General features: G+C 37.6%; 2 protein-coding genes across 12 annotated transcripts in view; one reads left to right on the top strand and one right to left on the bottom strand.

Moving 5' to 3' along the window:
- ZAR1L (zygote arrest 1 like) overlaps window positions 1–3639 on the bottom strand; it is an 82317-nt gene extending 78678 nt beyond the window's left edge. For 5 of the 8 annotated variants that reach the window (XR_006338898.1, XM_043892047.1, XM_043892048.1 and 2 more), the window contains exons 1-2: window positions 2562–3639; window positions 1498–1590 (exon numbers count right to left, since the gene is read on the bottom strand). Coding sequence is in view for 6 of the 8 variants with exons in the window: in XM_043892047.1 (XP_043747982.1) it covers window positions 1498–1590; window positions 2562–3194 (726 nt within the window). In the remaining 2 variants the exon portion in view is untranslated. The remainder of the gene's footprint in view (window positions 1–1497; window positions 1591–2561) is intronic. The other 3 variants (XR_006338899.1, XM_043892052.1, XM_043892051.1) reach the window with 1 other exon arrangement.
- Window positions 3640–5218: 1579 nt separating this feature from the next.
- The window catches only part of BRCA2 (BRCA2 DNA repair associated), a 51553-nt gene continuing 30260 nt past the window's right edge, over window positions 5219–26511 (top strand). The window contains exons 1-12 of one of the 4 annotated variants that reach the window (XM_043892038.1): window positions 5439–5596; window positions 6292–6393; window positions 8497–8742; window positions 12077–12185; window positions 12819–12865; window positions 12958–12998; window positions 13193–13304; window positions 14245–14294; window positions 14549–14657; window positions 17370–18476; window positions 20003–21639; window positions 21715–24967. In XM_043892038.1, coding sequence (XP_043747973.1) covers window positions 6327–6393; window positions 8497–8742; window positions 12077–12185; window positions 12819–12865; window positions 12958–12998; window positions 13193–13304; window positions 14245–14294; window positions 14549–14657; window positions 17370–18476; window positions 20003–21639; window positions 21715–24967 — 6778 coding nt within the window. In that variant the 5' untranslated portion in view covers window positions 5439–5596; window positions 6292–6326. The other 3 variants (XM_043892037.1, XM_043892035.1, XM_043892036.1) reach the window with 3 other exon arrangements.

The following is a 26511-nucleotide window of genomic DNA, read 5'->3' as shown; positions in this document are numbered from 1 at the left end:
GACAACTACCCAGTAATGTACATAAAGCACTACAGTAAAATTCTTCAGTAAGAAGCAGCTATTATAATTTTATTCATTGCACAGACACAACATTTGACCTCCTTTTGTCCGGATCTATTTGTCTGTTTCTAATTTTTTCAGTATTTCTCCATTTGAAATTCAAATTACTTATAGTTATACACCAATGCACATGTTTCTAGGCTTTGTGCATTCTCACTTCAATTTATAAACCTTTAAAATCATACTTTGACAACAAGATGCCTTCCCTCTGACAGAGTTAATCGCCCCCCTTCTGTATTATTTTTATACCACTTCCATGTCACCAGTGCCAACGCATAGATCAGCAATCTCATCTTGTCTGCATCATTCCTATCAGAATCAATTTCTTCAGGATGAGTTCTATGTCTTGTTCTTTGTATTCTAAAATCATGAGTGTTTGAATTAAACCCACTGTTTTTATTCTAGCAAGAAAAGGAAAGTAATTTAAGTTAAAATATCTTTCACCTCCAGGATCTAGTAAATGGCTAGTGCAAAAGAGAAAAAAAAAAAAAAACTTTTCATTCACATCTCAGCATACCTCCTTGCTCTATTCCTCTATACTCCTTAAGTCAGAAAAGTGGTTGTCTAAAATGCAACAGCATAGGGGCCTCAAACTCAAATGCTTGTAGAGTTAATCAGAGAGACTAGGTGTAGGCTGTTGCAAAATGAAGGGCAAGTGCAGAGTGAAGGGAGACAGAAGCTACTCAGTCCCAGTCTACTGCTCCTCACACAGAAGTGAGGGTGTTTAAAGACCAGAGTTTGTTCAGGAAAACCTAAAAATGCAGAATGTGAAATCTTTCCCAAACTTAATATGTTGAGAACTAATTCAAATTAAGGCATGGAGCCTAAGTGAGTCAGTCTCTCAAGGTTAACCTTCACAATAAATTATTTCTCTCACTGCCCCACCTTGTGGACAGACAATGGAAATTTTCTAGAGCTAAAGCCCAAATTTGTTACAATACACCAACTGAAAAATGATTATACAGGTTGTATTTCACAAGGAACTCAGTTCAGTGCTCTGTAGTGACCTAGATGGGCCAGATTGGGGGTGAGATAGGAGGGAGGTCCAGGAGGGAGAGGATATATGTATACATATATCTGATTAACTTGGTTGTACAGCAGAAGCTAACAACACTGTAAGGCAACTATTAATATACCCCAATTAAAAAAAAATTATAACAAGTCCCAATGTATACAAGGTCAAGAGTTCATCTAAGTAAGGTAACATTTTGTCCAACGCAACTACCAAACCAAATGTAACACCAGGATGTGGTTCAGGAACTCAAGCTCTTGTGGACAGCCCAATTTCGTTCAGTCCAAACCTTTGCTTAGCACCTACTACGTCCTTGGCAATAAGGCTGCATTATAGTCACGTCCCATTAGGACACACAGTCTTCCTCCATTTAACATCCATGCCCGCCCCATTCTTCTCCCATATCCCACTCACTTTCAACTTACCTTATTAGTTCCAGAAATGCACCACACATAAGCACTCTCCCATCTGGTCTTACAATCTTTACAGTGAAAATAGCCATATTTGGGTTCTAAAAACTGCAAATACGGAGGAAAAGTCCTTTACTATCTTGAGGGGTCAAAAGTGAGTGAGAAGTCACTCAGTCATGTCCAACTCTTTGCGACCCCATGGGCTATATACAGTCCATGGAATTCTCCAGACCAGAATACTGGAGTGGGTAGCCTTTCCCTTTTCCAGGGGATCTTCCCAACCCAGGGATTGAACCCAGGTCTCCCGCATTGCGGGTAGATTCTTTACCAAGTGAGCCACAAGAGAAGCCCTGAGGGGCGAAGGGGGGAGAAGGATAAAAAGCCAGATCCTGTTATCCTTGTGGTTTTGTATAAGTAAAAAACAGGAAGCCTCCTTAACCTCACTCATAGCTATTCTCAAGGTCAGTAGATGAACTCAGCTGTCAAGGACTGACGACTCTGGGACTCTAGCTTCTCTCAGGCTTTTCCAATCTGTTTTCCCCAAGGACATGAGCACCAGCTGCACAAAATGAAGATCTGATCACACACTTCACAAACCCAAAACCCCTCTTTTGCCTCATTTGCAACAGCTATGGTTCCCAAACTTTAGAGGTTTCACAGGCTTAAAGTTGGCTCCTCATTGTACCAAAAAGCTAAAGAAACAAAGCAAAAGCACAGGGACTTCCCTAGTGGTCCAGTGGTTAAGAATTTGCTTTCCAATACTGGGAGGCGGGTTGAACCCCTAGTGGGAAACTAAGAAGCCCACATTCTAAACTACTGAGCCAGGGGCTCTGGAGCACGAGTCGCAACTAGAGAAATGCAGGCGCGCGGCAAGGAACGATCCCGCGTGCCGCCAGTCAGACCCAAAGCAGTCCAATCAATAAATTTTAAAAATCCACACAAGACATGTAAAATACATGTTTTCAGAACTTCCTCTCTCCTTTATCAAATAAAGGGAGGAAGTGCAAGATTCTGCTCTCATGGTGCCAGAAATGGTGGGGGTAAAAAAGAAGGCTAAGGCGAGGGGAGAGAAAGCTCACCTGGAAGTTAGGCCTCCCAGGCGGCTGGCTGGAGTCTACCGGGGCCGCCTTGCTCTTCCTCTCCCGAGGACTCGAGAAGTCTTCCTCCGCCAACTCCTCACGCGGCTGGAGGTCCTCGAGAGGATCCTCTTCTGACCTTGGTGGTGGTAGTGGCGGGGGCGGCTGGCCAGCCACCGGAGGACCCGAGGGCGCCTTCCGCAGTAGCACCTGGCCCCAGTGGCCGGGCACTGGTGAAGAGACGCCCCAGGCGGACGCGGGTGCCCTGGGGCCTGCGCTGGCCCAGGAGGAGAGGCTGTCCAGGGTGCGAGGCCCCAGAGAGCACTGCACGGACTTGCCCACCCGGGGGCTCACCTGCACGCCCACATCCTTGGTGTTGGCCTTGCGCAGCCGCAGGCTCAGGCCGGGGTTCATATGGGAGAAAACGGCCATGAGCTGGGCTCTCTTGTAAGGGTCCACGCAGTAGTCGGAGGCATTGGAGGGCATCAGCAGCCTGGGCCTGGCCAGAAAAGTGGGGGGAACGTTGCTTTGACTCCAGTGAGGTTGTCTGTGCTCAGAGGGTCCAGACTGGCCCAAACGCAGCATGTTCCCATAGCCCGGGTACAAGCTGTAGGGAACACAGAAGATGCGCTCCATCCGACCACCTGGCGCCCAGGCTCAGCACAATATCCCGAGGCAGTTTCAGTCCTTGTTTTGTCTTCCACCTTCATCCACCCCCTTTTTCTCCAGGTCACGTTGGTTCACGTTCTTCCAGAGCTTCTCCATTTATTTCAGATTCTGACGAGTGCTGCTGCCTATTACGCAAATTGGAGGAGGGAAGGCAATATCCCTACCTAGAGAGGCCTAATTGCCACCTGATCCATAATTGGAATCTCTGTCTTCAATCCACTGCTTTTGAATCTTTTTTTTTCAAAGCTGTTTTTCATTTAACTTCTTATTCACACACATGCTTTAATGCAATTCTAATTTATTCCTATGCATGCTTAGTCAATTCAGTCATCTGAATCGACTTGGTGATCCTATGAACTGCAACCCACCAGGCCCCTCTGTCCATGGGATTCTCCAGGCAAGAATACTGGAGTGGGTTGCATGCCCTTCTTCCCAACCCATGGATCGAACCCAGGTCTCCTGCACTGCAGGCAGATTCTTCACTATTTGAGCTACCCGGGAAGCTCCAATTTATTCCTATAGTGACTTAACAATTTCAGAGATTGTGTTTTAAAAATAAAAAAGATTGAATACAAGCAGCAAAATTTGAGCTGCTGCACTATTATAGTGAGAATAAAGAAGACAGTATTATAGCAGAATGCATAAATGTAAAAAACCTGGTTCTGCAGCAGCAAGGAGCATAGTTATGGGGGTAGGGGGGCAGTGTATTTAGTGAAAAATTACATTTCAGAGGGTTGTATAACATGTCAACCGTTCTCATTAGTCCACTCTAGTGAGAATTCTCCCCAAAAGCAGAAAAGAAGCAAACTGTTCTTAGAGGTTAAATGCAGACTTAATCACAGGATAGTTAAGTATCTTAAGTAAAAGACTTTAAGTGAAACTTGCCGTGCTGCACGCTAAATCGCTTCAGTAGTGTCCCACTCTTTGCGACCCCATGGACAGTAGCCTGCCAGGCTCCTCTGTCCACCTGGGCCTTGTTTACTAGACAACTTACTCAACTGGATGGTTCAGTTTCCCCATCTGACAATATTAAAAATTTTATAAGATTATTGTAAGGTTAAATGTGATATTACTTATAAAGCAACTGGATGATTCAGTTTCCCCATCTGACAACTCCAAAAAATTTATAAGATTACCATAAGGTTAAATGTGATATTACTTACAGAGCATAAAGAATAACTCACAGATGCTCATTAAGAGGTAGCTGTTATTGGCTAAAGATCACAGGTCTGGCTATCTGTGCTATTTAGACCTAGATGATCATAAGCTTTTGTGTCTACGTGTATTGAAAAGGTGTCTACAGCCAAGGATTATGATCAAATTAAAATGACACCTCAGGTACCAAGTAAACGGCACCCTTTTTCGAATTCAAATTTGCTTTCACTGTTCATTGGTCAGGAGCCTTTGGATAAAAGCAAGGCCACTATCACCTTCAGAATCCAGTTGGCTTTCTAGGTCCTACAATAAACCTGAATTAAGCCTTGTGCTAGCCATAGCCCATACTCTGTGAATGAGACTGCTGTCTTCCAGGGCAGTTTCAGAGCATGTCAGGCACAAAACAGGTGCTTAGCACCCTAGGAGCGTCAAGGATACGTCAAGGATACTACGGAAGCCTGCAGAAGGAAGTAATATCTAAAACTACAAGAGACTTGAGATAGGCTTAACAACTTGCCAAGCCGGGAGTCTCAAAGGTTTTTGAAATTCTGCTGCCCAACAGCAACACGCATTCTATAACCAATGTCCTGCGGCTTCAAATCTCAGCCCCTTCCACTCTATAGGGAGCTCTCCGTTGGGCAAGAAGTCATCCACACAGACTGACCACTGTGGGGTTTTTCTAACGTCTGCCCACTTTAGGCAACGCCCTCTTAGTAGAGAACAAAGACTTTTCACAGACCGCAGGCCGCGTCGGGGGTGGGGGCGGCCATCCAAACGAGAGACGGAGCGGAGGAGGGGGAGGCAGGGCGTATACATGGGGCGTGGTCCCTCCAAACAGCGCGGCTTGGTACTCTGAAGGCTCGGAAGAAGAGAACGAGCATCCCGGCTCTTTCTTGAGCGACTCCGGACTGACGCAACGTTTAGCCCTCGCCACAAGCGGCAGCACTGACGGCGCGGCCAGAGTTTGACTTCCGGTGGGCGTATACACTGCGTGCTGCGTCATGGCGTCATCGCGTGACATATCCCGAGCGCGGGCTTTTGGCGCGAGAATCTGAAACCCGGTGGGCGGAGGTGGGGCTGCTGAAGTTTGCTGTCTGGGGCGGTGGGTCTCCGCGAAGGAACCCGTGGGACCCGATTTCTTATCTGAGTGCCGGCGCGTTTTGTCAGCCTCCTCTGGCCAAAAAAAAAAAAAACCAGCTTCACCTCTGAAGGCGGTTAGTGTTGGCAGGGGTGGAGATGGGCAGCCTTCCGCGGTCTCAGGCGGCGGGGAGCGCCTCCGGTGCTCGGGTGGGAGCCGAGCCTCCTGCCCTCGCTGGTCCCTGTCCGCCCCGCACCGACAGGGAGAAGGGACCCGCTCCTCGGCCGGAGGCTCCAGCCCCGCCCCTTCCCGGGGACGCCGTGGCCCAGCTTCGGGCGCCGCTCGTCCCACATGTCCCAGGCTGAAATTTCCTTCATTGGAATCACGATGAAGTTACTTTACCGGAATATTGCTGTTTTGTAAAATGTTTCATAGCCTGTGGCACATTGTATCTGCCTCATCGCTTAGTCCCCAGGTAGTTGCTGTGTTAACGAAAATTTACTGATTGGGAATTGTCACCCGGTGTTTATCTAATAGCCCTCTGCTAACTGCGCAGCCACTGGCCACACGTGACTAGTTAATGAAGATTAAGTAATAGTTAAATATTCTGTTCTTGAGCAGACTTGCCACAGTTGAGATGGGTCATGTGGCTAATGGCTGCTCTATTGGACAGCACAAATACAGAATACTTACTTCCCCGCGGTGAGTTCGATTTTTGTCCTAGAATAAACAATGTAGCTTCAGGCAGGTTTACCGCTTCCGGTTTTACCTCAGAATCACTTAGCAAGAACTGCGCCCATGTGAAGTGTATTTTGGTGTTCTCTTTTGCAGACTCACCAAACTTTGGAGTAATAGTGTAGATAAAAATGCCGATTGGATGCAAAGAGAGGCCAACTTTTTTTGACATTTTTAAGACGCGATGCAACAAAGCAGGTATTGACAGATTTTTTTTTATATGATCAATATGTAAATTGATCGTTTACATAAAGAAAAATGTTTTCAGAAAAAATGTGTAATTATGCATGCTTGTTGAAAAGAATCCAGTGCTTCACGTTTTTGTTTACACCATAAACTGTGCTTTATGAAGTCATAAATCAGAAAAGTAATCATTTACAGTTAACCAAATGATCGGTGTAGAACCTGTGGTGGATAAAGAGGAAACTGGCCCCTTGATGAGTAGAACTGTTTCTAAAGCGGAGACTTTCTAGCAAATCAGAAGCATTAGTAACATAATAGCAGAAGTTGTCCAACTTTTTGGTCTCAGTTCTCCTTACACTCCTAAAATGATTGAGGACTAAGAGCTTTTGTTTATGTAGGTTACCATATTAGAAATTAAAACTAAGAACTTTTAAAAATATTAAGATAATAGCAAAGATAAACTCATTGCATATTAACATGAATAATATGTTTATGAAAAATAACTTTTACAAGAAAAATGTGAGGAGTGACATTATTTTAAAATTTTGCTGTTCTCTTTACTGTCTGACTCAATAGAAGATAGCTGGATTCTCATGCTCATTTCTGCATTTAATTCTTTACAATATGTTGTTTTGATAGAAGTATATGAAGAAAACCATACCTTACACAGAAAGTGTAGTTAGAAAAAGGAGTATTTTTAACTGTTTTCACTTTATTGTGGGTAGTTTTCTTTGGTGTTATACCATACTTAAGTGGGAGTTTCTTAAAAGTTGCAATGTGGAATCTGAAACCATGTAATGAATTTTTTGTACTCTTTTTACATTAAATTCAGTTAGTCTTTCTTGCTCATGAATAAATCTTTTACCCATGTTGTGACATCATCCATGGTTTGATTATTTGAAAAATATTGATGTTCTGCATTACACAAATATTCCAAATATTGACAAATTCCATCAGACGGTATTAAAAAGTCACATTGGTTACTTCACTGATCTCATCAGAAAAGTCTCTTCAGGTTGGGAAGATGTCAAGCTCACAGAGAACAAAGTTCTAATTCTCATTTGAAAACTCACATGTTATCTTTGGCAGCAAACTGTTGTTTTCCCTGCAGTAACAGGCTCACTTCATTCATTTTCAAGAAAATGTCCACCAAATACCCAACTCAGAATAACTTAGTCATTCTTTCTAGCAAAAATGGCTTTCCATGAAAAGTGCTAATTCAACCGACAACTCATCACATGAGTGCTTTTTCCAAATAACTATTGTACTTCAGTATGCAGAAATGCTTTATGTGTGCTTTCCATTTTGTCACTAAGGACACTTTAAGTTAAACTTGTTTTTTTGATTTTTTGTAACAAGTTCATGGTGATGAAAAATATAGTAACTCCTAGTACAATTTGTGGCCACTGCCATGATCAGGCTAAGCTGTCACCTGTTTTACCCACCACTGCTGTAAATGTCAACAATGGGAAAAAGGCAAATGATGTGTAATATGAAAACAGCTTTCACCTTATGGACCCCTTGAAAGGGTCTTGGGGAACCTACCCACAAGTGGTCCACAGGCCACATTTTGAGAACCACCACTTAAAGTATAGAACACAAGAGAAATTTTGTTCTCCTCTCTAACAGGGAATCTATTCCACTTGATTTGTGAGTCTATGTCTTGTGTACCTATAGATTTGTCACAGCCATTTATGTAGTGTTGTATCTGTGGGTTGCATTCTTATTGTGGATGATTTTTATTTTTCAATTGCGAATATAAAAGAAAACTTTAGAAGAGCTGATATAGCTAGTAATCTTGTATTGTAAAAAATTTCTCTTATACCTTACTACAGATTCATAAAAGAACAGACTAGTGAACTTGTTGAACTCATTATTGACCAAATAAGTATTAATACATCTTTGTTAACACAAAGGTTACTGACCAGGGAAGCTTCAGTATTTACTTGTATAACAAATCACTGGTGTTAGCTTCTGCAAAAATCCTCCAGTTAATAATGTGTTAATTAGTATGCCTTAAATGTAATTCACAGTCAAAATTTCAAGCATCCTTTTCTGTATCATAATCTTCACTGGCTCATGGGTTTTATTGTGTCACGATTTTTATTTTCCTTACAGATTTAGGACCTATAAGCCTTAATTGGTTTGAAGAACTTTCTTCAGAAGCTCCACCCTGCAATTCTGAACCTTCAGAAGAATCAGAATATAAAATCAACAGTTATGAAACAAACCCATTTAAAACACCACAAAGGAAACCTTATCATCAGTTGGCTTCAACTCCTGTAATATTCAAAGAGCAAAGTCTAACTCTGCCACTGTACCAATCTCCTTTAAAAGAATTACATAAATTCAGATTGGATTCAGGTAAGTTATGTGATGTAGTTGACTAGGGAAAATATGACCCCAGTAATTCAGACAAACCTGTGCTAAAAATCCCAACTCTGTTGTTAACTATATCAGGTTGGTCAGACCAATCTCTCTGGCCACACTTTCCTCACCTGAAAAATGGAAATGATTAAAATACTACCTAGGTTTAGATTAAATAAAATAATGTAAGTCCTTGATAAATGTTCCTTTTTGTCCTTCCTTTGATTAATATATCCTGCCCCCTGAGACTTGCTAAATTATATCTTTCCTATACAGAAAAACCTAGGGCTTGTTTTGATGTTGAACTAAACTATATTTTTGCAGGCTGTCACAGAGGACAGAGGTGTTTTTTTTTTTAACAATAGCTATAATGTCTTTTGATTTGGTAGCACTTTCTCTGGCCTGTATGCCAGGTGTTTGCAACTTATCATATAAGAAGATTATATATTTATCACTTGCTTGATTTAAGTAACAAACTCTTTCTTTGGAGTATTACTCTCTAGTAAGAGGAGCTAACAGTATACAGATTATGTATAGTTTAAGATTGAGTGTGGTACATGTCAGAAGAAAAGTAAAAAACATATAATGAGAATTAAGAAAGGAAGCATAAGTCGTATTGAGGGCAGTTAAGGGAATAATTCAACTCAATTAAACCTTGAAGAGTAAGTGAGATTCAGAAATTTGAAGATGGAGTAGAGTGGGCATGTTCTAGGCATAGGAAAAACATGAGGAAGAATATGTAGTTTGTGAAGTTAATATCAAGTAATTCAGACTGGAGTGTTGTGTGTTTGAAAAGGACTAGTAAACAACTTGAGGCTTAAAAAAAAAAAAAGCAGATCGGTGGCAGACATTGAATGCCGGGCTAAAGAAATTAAATTTATTTGATAAGTTGTTGAACAGAGAAAGCAAATGTAAATTTAATCATGCTACTTCCTGCTTCAAACCTATGATTACCTCCTTTTGCCCTCATGATAAAATGCAGACTCTTTAATATGATCTACAAGGTCCTTTATAATTTGTTCTCTCATTAATGCTTGCCTCATCTTGCCATAATTTCCTTCTTACACACTCTCAGTTCAGTGATACTGAATTTTGTTTTTTTGGAACTACTATGCTCTGTGGCTCTTTACATATTGTTACCACTGCCTAGTGCTTACTTTTTAAGCTTTTGCCTAGCTAACTGACACTCATCTTTCAGATCTTGACTCATCTCTCTGCTCCTAGGAAGTATTCTCTGTTTCACTTACTTAGCTTCTAGTGAAGGAATCTTACATAAGTAATTGTCCTATGATAAGTACTATGAAAGAGGAAATTCATGGTATTAGGAAGCACACACATGAAAGGGGGTGTAGGTAATGGGCAAAGATTTTCTTACATGTTATTGCATACCTAATGGCATACATAGTAGGTGTTCAGTAAGTATTTGTAGAATAAATGAATATCTTGTTTAGAAAGCCTAAAGATTTGGCAGCTGTCTTTGGAGATGTGCTTTTCAAAATGTGATGCCTGGACCATTAGACTCTCCTGAAGTGCTGACTGAGAAGGACAATTTCAAGCACTTCTCTGAATCTGTTAAATTAAAATCTCTGGAAATAGAGGTTATGATGGTAGATTTTAAACTAATTGGCGACTCATAGAAGACAAGACTGCAGGCAGGGAGATCAGCTAGCAGACATATATATAACGTTCCAGGTGATGGGAGGCGTGATGGGAGGCAAGTGCCTGAGTTAGAATAGTGGTCGTGAAAGTGAATATGGAAGGTAGAAATAGGGGACCCTGCAGTAACCTCAATACAGACAATTCACAAGAAAGGATCAAATCACAGGTGCAGGGCATGACTGAGAACATAGTGGTGACATTCGTAGAAATAGTAAGCTCTAGGGGAAAAGCCGGTTTGAGAGGGAAGAGGTTTGAAAGGATTGAAAAAAAGGTAGGTTCGGACTGCAATTTTAGGTAGTATTGGGATGTGAAAGTGGCGATGTCCTGGGAACTTTTGGGGAATATAAGTCTGAAGCTAAAGAAAGAATACAGGTGGGAGAGAAAGCTGTAGGAATCAGCTTTGTTTGAAAAGTGAAGAAGTCATTATATCTGGTGAGAAAATTGATCATGATGAGGGCTAGATAGAGCCTTAGGGAATGTGAAACAAATGAAATGTGGAAATCATCCATTTGAGAAAGGGAATCATCCATTCAGTAAACATCCTCTGCTTACTTTGTGCCTAGTAGCTTGCTTGGCATTAAGGATACAAACATGAATAAGATGGCCTTTGACCTCTGGACCTCAGTCCTGTATGGGAGAAATTATACAAATATGCTGGTTGGTGTATGTTATAATAGGAGCATGTACAAAGAACTGTGTTGTGGGCATAGCAAAGGAAACAGCCATCTGTCTTAGTGTGGTCAGGAAAAGCTCTGTAAAATGACATATACTGAATCAACTGAACCTTGAAAGACATACCTAGAGTTGGTGGTTTATTTACTAATTGTAATCTGCTGGGGTTGGTCTTTCTATAACCAGGGAAGGATAGGAATGAATTAATAAGCCTGCTGTGGACTCGCAGCAGAAGTGTTAACTTTTTTAAGCTTATAGTGCATTAATAATTCTGTTGACTAGTCTCTTAAGACCTTTTGCTTTTAAGTTTACTTTAAATACAGTATTGAAATGTAAGACTTAAGCTATTTTCTCATCTACTTAGCTCACTTCTAATATCTAAAATATTTTTTAAAAATTATCCATTAAATTCCATGAGGAAGTTTGCTGTTTTTTCTTCTCATAAGTCTTTCCTTTTGCATAAAATCACATAAGTTTATTTTAACCATCATTTTACTTATTATGAGATTCTCAAGTTATTTGGAAAATATTTATTAGGATGTGAACTTTGTTTTACCTGGTTCTTTTTTTTTTTTTTTTGCTTTTTATTTCTTACAGTTTCTATTCTTTTGTGTTTTCTTTTTATTGCTGAGCCAGTATTGATACCTTTAGTTAACTAAAGTCCGGTGTTTACATTAAGGTTCATTTTTTTGTATAGTTCTTTGGACTTTGGCAAATGTGTAATGTCATATACTCACCATTACAGTATATACAGAATAGTTTCACTGCCCTTACTGATCTTGAACTGTATTCAAAGTGTTTTATGCATTTATACAAATAAATGTTGAATGGAGTCAGACATCCTTTGAGACATCACTTTTTGGAAAGGAATTCACTTCAGACTGAATTCCCCATATATTCTCCTTCCAGTATAGATGAGACTTGTTTTTAACTTCTTCTACAGAATAAAAATCCACAATCCAGAACATATACATCCTCACTGCATTATTGTATGTTTCAGGAACGGATATTGCCAACAGTAAACATAAAAGTTGTTGCAAGGTGAAGGCTAAAATCAATCAACCAAATGATGTTATCAGCCCACCTCCAAATTCCTCTCTTAGTGAAAGGTATGATGAAGCAATTGTATTAAAATAAAGGAAACATTTTCCTATATGTGATATTTTTTTATAGAGATGCATCTAATCATCATTGTAATATTTTGCCTTAGAGCCTGGTAGAGGATTTTCTATTTTAAAATAATTTCCTTTTAGATTGAATCCTTGAATACAATAATTTTTACATTAGAAACATTTACTCTGTTTTTCTTATAACATTTAATTCACTGTTTTTCTGTGTATCTGTGGAATTTTTATGTAACAAAAATAAATGATGAAAAGCAATGCCTTTGAAATATCCAGTTTAAAATAATTTGTATACTCTGAATCTGTGCAGAGTTTGATGCTGTCATAGATTCACTTTATATAATTTTTAAATTCAAAATACACAATTCCTAGCACCTAAAATTTGTGACTACTTTATATACTACTTTCAGTGGGGATTTTTAAATATAACTTAGTGGTTACTTAATTCTTCATGAGATAGTTCCTTTTTTAAAAAATAATCTAAGAATATTACAAACTAGTATAATTCTAATTGATATGACTGGGAGTCCTTTTTTAAAATAAGATTAGTATTTTGTTTCTTTTTGCTATTTTCATTCTCTTTTGAATAATTGAGGGATTTGTTCTGTTTCCTTTTAGTCCTGTTCTGCAATGTACACATGTAACACCACAAAGAGAAAAGTCGGGTATGATTAAAAACAAGACCTTTTATTTTTCATATACTCTTAATTCTAATAAATATAAAACTTAGTAATTTTGTCTCTTGTTTTATCCCCAGTGGTATGTGGAAGTTTATTTCATACACCAAAGCTCATGAAGGTAAATAGTTTATTTTTACTGTGTAGTACTATGTAGTAATTGAGAATTTGACAACGGTGTCATAATTTTGCAGTTATGTACCTACTAACTCACATAGGCGTTTGGTAAGTGATAAATGAAAAAAAAATAGTGAATAGAAAAATTCTCAAGCATCTGTTCACTTCTGTGAAGTAAACGATTTTCCTTATTTCCAGGGTCAGACACCGAAACGTATTTCTGAAAGTTTAGGAGCTGAGGTGGATCCTGATATGTCTTGGTCAAGTTCTTTGGCCACACCACCAACACTTAGTTCTACTGTGCTCATAGGTAATACCTGTGAATGTATATTATATAAGACAGTGTTGATAAATTGTCATCTGTAATGCTTCTGTTAAAAAATTATATGAAAAGATAATTAGTAACCAGATTAGAGAATCTGTCTTCGTTAGGTATGTTACTATTTCAGAATAATTTTATTTTATGCAGTGTTGATTGAGATAAATCTCAAGTGAATCAAAGAGTATTTTGCCACGCTTAGTCACTCGGTCGTGTCCAACTCTTTGCAACGCCATGGACTGTAGTCCACCAGGCTCCTCCGTCCATGGGGATTCTCCAGGCAAGAATACTGGAGTGGTTTGCCATGTTCCCAACCCAGAAATCGAACCCAGGTCTCCTGCCTTGCAGGCAGATTCTTTGCCATCCGAGCCACCAGGGAAGCGAATAGTATTTTAGAGGCATCAAATTAATTTATATACAAACCAGGATTTTTTTTACTTTAGCAGAAATACATTACATTTTGATTCTTCTTTAGTTGGACATTTAACTGTCTTGTTTTCTTGCTTAGATGAAATAATACAGGTCTAAAGCATGTTGAAAAGTAAGAAGTAGTTAACATGATATACCTTTCAACTGTATTATCTAAATAAATACTAAAATCTACAAGCTTTAGCTTTTAAATCATGATCTCACAACTTAATCTGATTCTCCAAGCCTTTGTGGACAGAATTATCTTCAGGTTAGATTCATCAAACTATAGTTTCTTACCAGTTTATCAGTGGTACTAAGGAAATGTGAATATAACTTATCCACTGTGTTGATTGACCTCTAATTACTATACTTGGATTAATTCATTTTGCTTTAAATGTGTTATTTAACCCAAAAATGCATGTTTCTTTTGAGGTCTAACTGAAAAATACAGAAGTTTTAGGTTAATTTTAGTGTATGATGTATAATACAGTATAGGTAAATTGAACTATTTTTTTTACAGTCCGAGATGAGGAAGCATCTGCAGCTGTGTTTCCTAGTGATACTACTGCTGTAAGTAAATATGACACAGTGATTAAACTGTTGCAGTTGCTTTGAATGCCTTGAGAAATTATTTATCTAGCATTTTTCATTCTTTAATTTATGATTTTATAAGCCTTTGGGAAAGTCTCTAAACTTGTTTCTGTGTGTGATTTTCTTTGACTTCCAATGAAACTCTACTGTCTCTCTGTTTAAGAATAAGCTGAAGATACTATGTGCATAGTGAGAATTTCTATACTAGTGATTTTAAAATATAACTTTTGCAGATTTTGAAAAGATATTTTTCTAACCGTGATGAAAGTCTGAAAAATAATAAGTTTATCCATTCTGGGCCAGACAGTGACAACAAAAATCAGACAGAAGCTGAAAGTCATGGTAAGCCCTTCTGTTTAATTGAATGACTATTCTTAATTGACATCATTGAAATAATTGCTCATCTTTTCTTAAAGAGAAAAAATGTTACTTCTCCTTTCTTTATTACTGAAGGTATTGAGAATAGAAACTAACTTCATTTAGATGAAAATGTTTAAACATCATGCTAGGACAATACTATTCAAAGATGCTATTGTGACCCCAAAACAAAACCCATAACTCAAAACTTAGAGATGCACAATAAGGCTTAGAATTAACAAAATGTTAAGACCTTATCTCTAATTAGAAAGCAAGTATGGTTGCAGATACACCAAAAGTTACTCAATCAGGTTATTGGAATGTTCCATATTCTTCAGTTCAGTTCAGTTAAGTCGCTCAGTCGTGTCCAACTCTTCGTGACCCCATGGACTGCAGCATGACAGGCTTCCCTGTCCATCACCAACTCCCGGAGCATACTCAAACTCATATCCATCAAGTCGGTGATGCCATCCAGCCATCTCATCCTCTGTCGTCCCCATCTCCTCCTTCCTTCAATCTTTCCCAGCATCAGGGTCTTTTCCATTGAGTCAGTTCTTCGCATCAGGTGGCCAAAGTATTGAAGCTTCAGCTTCAGCATCAGTCCTTCCAATGAATATTCAGGACTGATTTTCTTTAGGATTGACCAGTTTGATCTCTTTGCAGTCCAAGGGACTTTCAAGAGTCTTCTCCAACACCACAGTTCAAAAGCATCAATTCTTCTGTGCTCAGCTTTCTTTATAGTCCAACTTTCACATCCATACATGACTACTGGAAAAATAATAGCTTTGACTAAAAGTAATGTCTCTGCTTTTTAATATGCTGTCTGTCTAGGTTTGTCATAGCTTTTCTTCCAAGGAGCAAGCATCTTTTAATTCCATGGCTGCAGTCACCATCTGCAGTGATTTTGGAGCCCAAGAAAATAAAGTCAATCATTGTTTCCCCATCTATTTGCCATGAAGTGAGGGGCCCGGATGCCATGTTCTTAGTTTTTTGAATGTTCAGTTTTAAGCCAACTTTTTCACTCTCCTCTTTCATTTTCATCAAGAGGCTCTTTAGTTCTTATCTTACTGCCATAAGGGTGGTGTCATCTGCGTATATGAGGTTATTGATATTTTTCTCAGCAATCTTGATTCCAGCTTGTGCTTCATTCAGTCTGGCATTTTGCATGATGTACTCTGCATATAAGCTAAATAAGCAGGGTGGCAGTATACAGCCTTGATGTACTCCTTTCCCAATTTGGAACCAATCCGTCATTCCATGTCCAGTTACTAACTGTTGCTTCTTGACCTGCATAGAGATTTCTCAGGAGGCAGGTAAGGTGGTCTGGTATTCTCATCTCTTTAAGAATTTTCCATAGTTTGTTGTGACCCACATGGTCAAAGACTGGTGTACTCAATAAAGCAGAAGTAGATGGTTTTCTGGAACTCTCTTGCTTTTTCGATGATCCAGTAGATGTTGGCAATTTGTTCTCTGATTCCTCTGCCTTTTCTAAATCTAGCTTGAACATCTGGAAGTTCTCGGTTCATGTACTATTGAATCCTGGCTTGCAGAATTTTGAGCATTACTTTGCTAGCATGTGAGATGAGTGCAATTGTGCGGTACTTTGAACATTCTTTGGCATTGCCTTTCTTTGGGATTGGAATGAAAACTGGTCCATTCCAGTCCTGTTGCCACTGCTTGAGTTATCCATATTTGCTTGCATATTGAGTGCAGCAATTAAACAGCATGATCTTTCATGATTTGAAATAGCTCAGCTATAATTCCATTACCTCCACTATCTGTGTCCATAGTGATGCTTCGTTAGAACCACTTGACTTCTCACTTCAAAATGTGTGGCTCTAGGTGCATGATCATACCATGGTGGTTATCTGGGTCATTAAGATCTTTTTTGTATAGTTCTTCTGTGTATTGTTGCCACCTCTTCTTATTATCTTCTGTTTCTGTTAGGTCCATACCATTTCTGTCCTTTATTGTGCCCATCTTTGCATGAAATGTTCCCTTGGTATCTAGTTTTCTTGAAGAGATCTCTAGTCTTTCCCATTCTGTTGTTTTCCTCTATTTCTTTGCACTGATCTCTGAGGAAGGCCTTCTTATCTCTCCTTGCTATCCTTTGGAACTCTGCATTCAAATGGGTATATCTTTTCTCCTTTGCTTTTAGCTTCTATTCTTTTCTCAGGTATTTGTAAGGCCTCCTCAGACAACCATTTTGGCTTCTTGCGTTTCTTTTTCTTGGAGATGGTCTTGATCTCTGCATGTTCTTAGTATGTGTGTATAACTGTATAAATGTGTAGGATTGGGTATCATGTGTGTGTGTGTGTTTGTATAAAATTAGATTTTACTGCTGGTTGTAGGGCCACAAAATTAATTTGGAACTTACAATTTGATAAATTTTAATATTGTGTTTATTTAGTAAATTTGAGTAAATTGATTGTATAGACGTGGTAAAGAAAGGTTATTAGAGATTGAGTGTGAATAAAAGGCTGTGAGTACACTGGAATCAGTCTTGACCAGAAGAACAGGGCAAGGTTGGTGTCTACCTACCCAAAACTTAGCTAGCATTCAGGATAACTCTTCAAATGCTAAACTATGCATTATTTAGTGTATACTATTTCTATAAAAAAGGTTTGAGAGTAATATAAATTATATGGTTGTGTTATAAAATGTTATTAGTAATACTTATGTTTTAAATTTTAACAGGATTGGAGAAAATGTTAGAGGATTCATTTGGTAAAGTAAATAGCTGCAAAGACCATTTTGAAAAGTCAGTGCCAAATGTCCTAGAAGGTGAAGTACACGAAACAGTTGCAGGTATCTCTGAAGAAGATAGTTTGCCAGTATGTGTTACTAAATATAAAACAAAAAAGCTACAAAAAATAAAAACTGGCAAGACTAGGAAAAATATTTTCCATGAAATAAAAACAGATGAATGTGAAGAAGCTAAAGAGGAAATGACAGAAAGTAAACCTTCATTTGCATCTGAAACAGAACCAAATGACAGTGATCCATTAGATTCAAATGTAATAAATCAGAAGCCCGTTGGCAATGGAACTGACATAATCTCCGGGGAAGTTGTACCATCTTCAGTCTCTGAATGGTCTCAGCTCACACTCTCGGGTCTAAATGGAACCCAGATGGAGAAAACGTCTCTACTGCATATTTCTTCCTGTGACCAAACTAATTCAGAAAAAGACCTCATAGGCACAGAGAAAGAGTGTACCAACTTCATTACTTTAGAAAATTCTTTGCCACATATTTCAAGCATATCAAAAACAGTGAAGATATTAAATATGGAAACAGTGGTAAACAAGACAGATGAAGGGCAGTGTCTTGAATCTCATGAAGATCCCACTACTGTGGGACAGCAAACACTAACTGACTCTTCTCCACATCAGACCATCAAAAAGTCGATCTTCAGGATAAGAGAATCACCTGAAAAGATACTTAGAGAAGATTTCTCAAGTAATGTGACTGATTCAAACTTGAAAGAAGAACCAGAAGACTCTAAAAGTGAATCAGAAATACAAACTATTTACTCACAGACAGAGGATTCTGTATGTTCAAGTTCAGGTGATAATGAGAGCTGGCCAGCCACTACCAAATACACTTCAGTAGCTTTGAAGAGCACAGGTTTGATATCCACTTTGAAAAAGAAAACAAAAAAGTTTATTTATGCTATAAATGATAAAACAACTTACCAAGGACTGAAAATACAGAATGACCAAGAATCAGAACTAACTAACTCTTCAGCCCAATTTGAAGCAAAGCCTTTGGAGGCACCACATACATTTACAAATGTTGATTCAGGTACCTTTTTGTGTGTATGTAAATAGTGTATATAGTTTTATGGATGGTGATAAATTTCTTATTTGAACATGTGTATCTTTCTTTAACCTTTTTTAAAAACATACTGCCTACTTTCATTCTACAATTTTTTTGGTTTTTCTTCTGTCATTTTTTTTTTAATCTATATATTCTATATCAGACATTGTTGTTTAGGCCTTTGATTACCAGTGTTCAGAATCATTCCATTCAAACTTGTTGGATCAGTTTGCATGGTGTATACATATATATACATATGCATATATGTATATATATAAAATCATAACTCTTGAGACAGAGCATGTGATTGATAAACACCAAGAGCTTGGCTACTTAATTCCTGCTTTAATTTTCAGTATTTGTTATATGCAAGTTGGACAATTCTATAAATATGTTGTGCTATTTAATATGTATTTTCTTTCAAGCATGTGAAAAATAGGAAAAAAAGCTAATTGTTAGCTAAGTTTAATGTAAGGCAGTCATAAAATAGTGACATTTTTGTTGTTACACAGTTTTCTTAAATATTTAGAGGTTACTTAGAGTTATTACTATATCTCGGTGTCAGGAATATGCATAGTAAAAGCCATTTTTTATTTGAGCAAAAGTTTATTTATTAGTAGTTATTATGTGTGTTCAATCTCTGGGTCGAGAAGATCCCCTGGAGAAAGAAATGGCAACCCACTCCAATATTCTTGCCTGAAAAATTCCATGGAAGGGGAGCCTGGTGGATATAGTCCATTTAGTTGCAAAGAATCAGACATGACTTAACATATTCATACTGTATGTTAAAAGGTGACTTTATCACCCTCTGAGAATATTTGACTGGGTGATAGTATTTTAATGAACAGTGGGCTTGATGGAACTGTAGTACAGAACTGTTTGAGATTTAGGTTAATTTCCAGAGGAAAATGTATATATCAGAGATAAAACCAATAAAACAGTGGTTAATGAATAAATAAAATGAGACTAATAATTTTGACTTGTTAATAGATTCAGAAGTGCAATAAAATTAACTAAAGATTTGCATATTTAATTGAGATTAAGTAATCTTTCAGGCCCTTCATATATAGAACCTGTTTTTAAAGTTCATTTTTTGTTTTTCTTCAATGGGAAAGACTGAACCAAAGGAAGTGGTTACTTTTTAGTTCCTTTTCATTACCTTGATTTTCTAACTCCTATTACATCAATATTAGCAAAGAATTCTTTTCCAATTTTATTTTCTAATAAAAATACTTTGAATTTTACTTATGGCAGCTAGCTACATACTAATTTTAATTGACTTGATAAATATTACTAAAAAATACTAGGTCCTCTGTATCTTTAGTTGGGAAATGTAGTAACTTCAAAATAGAGAATATTTAGAATTCTTTCTTTTAAACTTGACATTCACTTCTTGATTTTCATGTAATTCTTGTTTTAGACACTATCTTTTTAACTTAGTGGAAAATATTTAGTGAATGTGATTAATAATACTTGAATTTTATCTTGTCACTTTGTGTCTTCATGCTTAGGTTCATTGCATTCTTCTATCCAAAAAAACTGTTCACAGAATGATTCTGAAGAACCAGCTTTGTCTTTAACCAGCTCTTTTGGGACAGTTCTGAGAAAATGTTTTAATAATGAAAGCAGTTCTTCTAATAATAAAACAACTCAGGATCTTTATTGTAAAGAAACAAATATTAATAAGGAAAAATGGCAGTCATTTATAACCACAAAAACTGATTATGTGTCATGCTTGCAGGACAAGCATTGTGAAGATAATCCAAAAGGCCAAGGTGTTTCAGATATAAAGGAAAAAGTCTTGCCTATAGTATGTCGCCCTGAATTGCCACATTCAGAGGAATGTAGTGATACTGTCTTCCAATTCCAGGAAAGTTTTTTACATGACCATGATAATACCACCATTTTAACTCCTAGCTCCAAGGATCTTCTGTCAAATCCAGTTGTGATTTCTAGAGGAAAACAATCAGATAAAATGTCAGAGAAAATAAAATCTAAGAATTGTGAAGCAGGTTTTGAATTAACTAAATATATTTCCATGGAAGAGAATCAAGAAACATGTGTTTTAAATGAAAATTCTAAGAAAGCTGAGATGTTGTCACCTGAAATATATATAACAGGAGCATCACCTGTGAAAGTACAATGCTACCAAAATACGAATCTCACAGTCATCCATAAAGACCAGGAAGAAACTACTTTAATTTCAAAAAGAACTGTCAACCCAAACTCTGAAGAACTTTCCCCAGACAATGAAAATAATTTTATCTTTCAAACAACTAGTGAAAGAAATATTCCTATTTTAGGAAACATTAAGGAAGTTCATGAGGCAAACTTCAGTTGTTTAAAAGAACCTGTTCTCAAGAACTCTGTCATAGTAACAAGTATAGATATGGATGGTGGACAAGCAGCCAAAATGTCCATTACAAAAGATTCTGTCTCATCAAATATAGTCCATGGTCTTATAGAGAAGAATAGAAATAGCATAAAGCAACAACCAAAGATGACTCTAGGTCAAGATTCAAAGCCAGATGTATCCTTAGATACAGATACAAAATCAAACAGAAATAACTTTTGCAGGGACAAATGGGCAGGACTCTCAGATTTGACTTCAAGTCACAGTTTTGGAAATGGCTTCAGAACAGCTTCTAATAAAAAGATAAAACTCTCTGAACACAATATTAAGAAAAGCAAAATGCTCTTCAAGGATATTGAAGAACATTATCCTGCTAGCTTAGCTTGTGTTGAAATTGTAAAATCATTAGAAAATCAAAGGGAAGGAGGCCGACCTCATGATCATGATTCACAGTCAGTTGATACAGTGTGTGGGTATGTGCAGAGTGGTGCTGTTGTTTCTGATGGTGAAAACAGTCACACAACTCCTCCAGTTTTATCTTTAAAGCTAGACTTCAATTCAAACCATAATTTAACACCCAGCCAGAAGGCAGAAATTACAGAACTTTCTACAATATTGGAAGAATCAGGAAGTCAGTTTGAATTTACACAGTTCAGAAAACCAAGCCACATATTACAGAGTAATCCATTTGAAATGCCTGAAACCCAGATAACTGTCTTGAATACCACTTCTGAGGAGCAGAAAGATGTTGATCTTCATCTCACAACCAGTGCCCCATCTCTCAGTCATGTAGATAGCAGCAAGAAATGTGAAAGTTTAGTTGGACATGAGCAAAAGTTGATCTGCTTATCAACAACCAACTGTAACAAAAGTGTTTCTGGTTATTTAACAGATAAAAGTGAAGAGGAGTTTAGGGGCTTTTATTCAGCTCGTGGCACAAAACTGAATGTTTCTAATGAAGCATTGCAGAAAGCCATGAAACTGTTCAGTGACATCAAGAAAGTTAGTGAGAAAACTCCTGCAGAAGTAGATCCAGAAAGTTTCTCTTCAAGTCAGTGTAACGATTCTGATGTTTCTGTGTTTAAGGTAGAAAATTATAGCAGTGATAAAAATTTAAGTGAGGAAAATAATAAATGCCAACTGATACTCCAGAATAACTTTGAAATGACCACCAGTAGTTTTGTCAAAGAAAATACTGAAGATTTCAAGAGAAATACTGAAAACAAAGATAACAAATGTGCTGGGTTTGTTTGTAATTTAGGAGAATCTGATGGCTGTGCTTCAAGTAAAAATGATACAGTTTATGTTCATAAAGACGAAAGTGGCTTACCATATACTGATCAACACAACATACATCTGAAACTGTCTCATCACTTTATGAAGGAGGAAAACATTCCAATTAAAGAAGGTTTGTCGGATTTAACTTGTTTGGAAGTTATGAAAGCTGAAGAAACATTTAATAAGTCAAATAAAAAGGAGCCAATTGCTAATAAGATGAGGCAAAATATAAAAGATTTTGGTGTTTTTGATTTGTCCTTTTGGACTGCAAGTGGGAAAAACATAAGGGTCTCTAAGGAGTCTTTAAATAAAGTTGTAAATTTCTTTGATGAAAAATGTACAGAAAAAGAATTGAATAATTTTTCAGATTCCTCAAATTCTGAATTACTTTCTGACATAAATATCAACAAAATGGACATGTCAAGTCATGAGGAAACCAGTATGTTCAAAAACAAAATGTTGAAAGAAAGCAGCCCAGCTGGTATTGAAAATCAAATACTGACACTCCAGCAAAGAGAAAAATGTGAACTCAAAAAGATCAAAGAACCAACCATGTTGGGTTTTCATACAGCTAGTGGGAAAAAAGTAAAAATTACCAAAGAATCTTTGGACAAAGTGAAAAATCTTTTTGATGAAACAAAGCAAGACAATAGTGAAGTGACTGATTTTATCCATCAAGGGGCAAAGATGCTAAAGGACAGAGAGGTTTGTAAAGAAGAGCTTGACTTAGCATGTGAGATAGGTAAAGTAACTGCCCCAAAGCATGAAGAGATGCAGAATTCTCTAGAGGAGAAAAAGCTTGTTTCTGAGGAGACTGCCATGCCACCCAGGTTCTTAAGTGATCATTTACACAAACAAACTGAAAATCTCCACATATCACATAGTATCTCTCTGAAAGTTAAAGTACATGAAAATATAGAAGAAGAAACAGCAAAAAGTCCTATAACTTGTTACACAAACCTTTCCACTTCTTCAGCCATTGAAAACTCAGCTTTAGCGTTTTACACAGGACATGGTAGAAAAATTTCTGTGAGTCAGGCTTCACTACTTAAAGCCCAGAAATGGCTTAGAGAAGGAGAATTGAGTGATCAACCAGAAAAAATAAATTCCTCCAAAACTATATGTTTAAAGGAATATACTGGGGATTATGTAGGAAATCCTTCATGTGGAAACAGTTCAAACAGTATCATAACTGAAAATGACAAAAGCCTCTCTGAAAAGCAAGATTCAACTTCCTTAAACAACAGCATGCCTAACAGCTATTCATGTCATTCTGATTTTTGTCATTCCAGTGAGGGATTTAATAAATCAGAGTATCTCTCAAAGAATAAAATTGATAATTCTGGTATTGAGCCAGTAGTGAAGAATGTCAAAGATAGGAAAAACAGTAGTTTTTCTGAAGTAATACCCACCATAAGAGAAGCAAACATAAACCCACAAGCTTTAGACAAAGATAGTTGTGTTCTGAAACTTGTGACTAAGTTTTCACCATGTAAAAATAAAAAGACAGCTGTTGAAGTGGCCTTATCTAATTCAAATAAGTTTGAGACTGAACCACCTGCATACAGTACAGCAAGTGATCAAATAGTCTTTGTTTCACATGAAACAACAGTGAGAGAGAGGTTTACAGACAACCTCAGGAACATAACTAAGCAAAACACTGAGACTAAATCAGGCACTGACCAAACAAAAACTGTGACAGATTCTCATAAGGCATTGGGTGACTCAGAGGATGTTATTTTCCCTAACTCCCCAGATAATGAAGAACATAATATGCATTCACATGATGTTTCTCCTGACATTCAAAGTGAACCGATTTTACAACATGACCAAAGTATTTCTGGATTGGAGAAAGTTTCTGAAATACCACTTCGTCATGTTGATTTGAAAACTTCTGATAGATGTAAATTTAACATGGGAAAGCATCCCAGGTCCGTCTCTTCTATGACTGCTTGTGGGATTTTTAACACAGCAAGTGGAAAATCTGTCCAAGTGTCAGATTCTGCATTACAAAAAGCAAGACAGGTATTTTCTAAGTCAGAAGACAATGCCAAGCAACTCTTTTCCAGAGTGTCATTTAAAAGTAATGAAGAGCATTCAGACATGTTCACAAGAAAAGAAAATACTATGACACATAACCCCCCAAATTTACTATCATCTGCTTTCTCTGGATTTAGTACAGCAAGTGGAAAACATGTTCCAGTTGCTGAGAGTGCCTTGTGCAAAGTTAAGGGAATGTTTGAAGAATTTGATTTAATCGGAACTGAATATAGTCTCCAACATTCACCTACCTCTAGGCAAGATGTATCAAAGATACTTCCTGTCTCTTGTACTGATAAAAGAACCCCAGAACACTCTGTAAGCTCCAAAATGGAAAAAGCCTACAATAAAGAATTTAAATTATCAAACAATTATAACATTGAAAGTGGTTCTTCAGAAAATAATCACTCTATTAAAGTTTCTTCGTATCTCTCTGAGTTTAAGCAAGACCAACAACAGTCAGTATTAGGAACCAGAGTATCACACATTGAGAACATTCATCTTTTGGGGGAAAAGCAAACTTTGTCTAAAAATATAAAAAAGGAAATTGGGAAAACTGAAACTTTTCCTGATCTTGTGAAAACAAATACAGAAATTTGTTCTACTGACTCCAAAGACCCAGAGAACTATTTTGAAACAGAAGCAGTAGAGATTGCCAGAGCTTTTATGGAAGATGGTGAGCTGACAGATTCTGAATTTCCAAGTCATGCGAAACACTCTCCTTTTACATGCCAAAAAAATGAGGAAATGGTTTTGTCAAATTCAAGAATAGAAAAAAGAAGAGGAGATGCACTTGTCACAGTTGGTAAGTGTCTGTTTTTGCCTTTTGGTCTCCCAGCCACTTTTTAAATTGTTAAGTCCTTAATAAGTCTGTGCTGCTGCTGCTAAGTCGCTTCAGTAGTGTCCGACTCTTTGCGGCCCCATGTACTGCAGCCTACCAGGCTCCTCTGTCCGTGGGATTTTCCAGGCAAGAGTACTGGAGTGGGTTGCCACTGCCTTCTCCCTCTGGTATGCTAGCTTGTAACAATTAGGAAATTATACACTAAGTACATTTTTCAGACTTTGGTGTGTAGTTTGGTTTCATTCTTGATATAGCTGAATCTGTGTGCCAGGAAGTCATTGGTTGAGTCATGTACACATAGAGATGGGGAGAGAGAACAGTTTCAGACTCTGGCTATTAAGAACTTTAAAAGCTGGTTTCTGACTATAGATGTTGGTTAGCTTGCCTTTTTTTTTTTTTTCACCTAGCAGGTGTTCTAAGATAAGTTTTTTTTAGTAAATAGTATTCTGGTCTTAATGCCATTTGGACTATGTTCTGACTTCTCTTTTAAATATTTAACAACTCAGTTCAATTATGAGGTTAATTGGATGTTTGATTTTTTTTTTTTCTTTCTGTTAGTATCTTTGACTAGGGGTAGTCTTAATTAAATCTGTTGATTAGTTACAATTAAAGTAAATGCCAAAAGTAACTCTCCAACTTTTAAGTGAATGATCTGAAGCATGTCAATCCTGTTTAAAAACTCTAGACTCATAGAGTAGCTGAGTTTTCACAAGTCTTCTTATCCAGGCCCTTCACATTATAGAGAAAGACACTGAAGATGGTCAGTTCATTCTTATACTTGGTACATTTTGCCCTTAAGTCATTCTGGTGGATACAGACTTCCTTAATCAAGTATTATCCATGCCACATTCTATACCAAGTTCACGTTACAGGCAGAGTAGTAATTTTACAATACTTACCTTATTGTCACTATTCTCTAGTGCAAAATTCTGAGGTGCAGATGCTAAAGATATTCCTAATTCTTTTATAGAAAATAATGTCTTTATTTATAGGATCCTGTTTTGTTCATGTGTGCATTAAAGTAGGTTGGCCTTGTGCCTAGGAGTAACAACTCAGATTTCTACTAAGTGTTTTCAACAGCATCATTGTTTCATTTCCCTCACTGTTGTTAGATATAAATATATATAGCTTAATCAGCTTCTAGAGAAGGGCATGGCAATCCACTCCAGTATTCTTGCCTGGAGAATCCCCATGGACAGAGAAGCCTGGCCGGCTACAGTCCATGGGGTTGCAAAGAGTCAGACACGACTGAGCGACTAGACACAATCAGCTTCTGGTTACTTTATAGTACAAGATCTTGTCAAACAATTAAATCACTTTATAATCGAACATTCAATAAAGCCTTGCATGGACATATTTACTTATTAAATCCTTCAAATTCACTTGCTTTAATAAATCAAAAAACGTCTAAAAACAAAGTATCAGGACTTCCTTGGTGGTGTAGTGGCTAAGAGTCCACCCTCCCAATGCACAGGGCCTGGGTTCAATCCCTGGTGGGGGAACTAGAT

This window comes from Cervus elaphus, chromosome 30 (assembly GCF_910594005.1).
Source record: "Cervus elaphus chromosome 30, mCerEla1.1, whole genome shotgun sequence".
Lineage (NCBI taxonomy): Eukaryota > Metazoa > Chordata > Mammalia > Artiodactyla > Cervidae > Cervus > Cervus elaphus.
The sequence above is the reverse complement of the archived record's forward strand: the minus strand, read 5'-3'. Positions and strand labels throughout refer to the sequence as shown.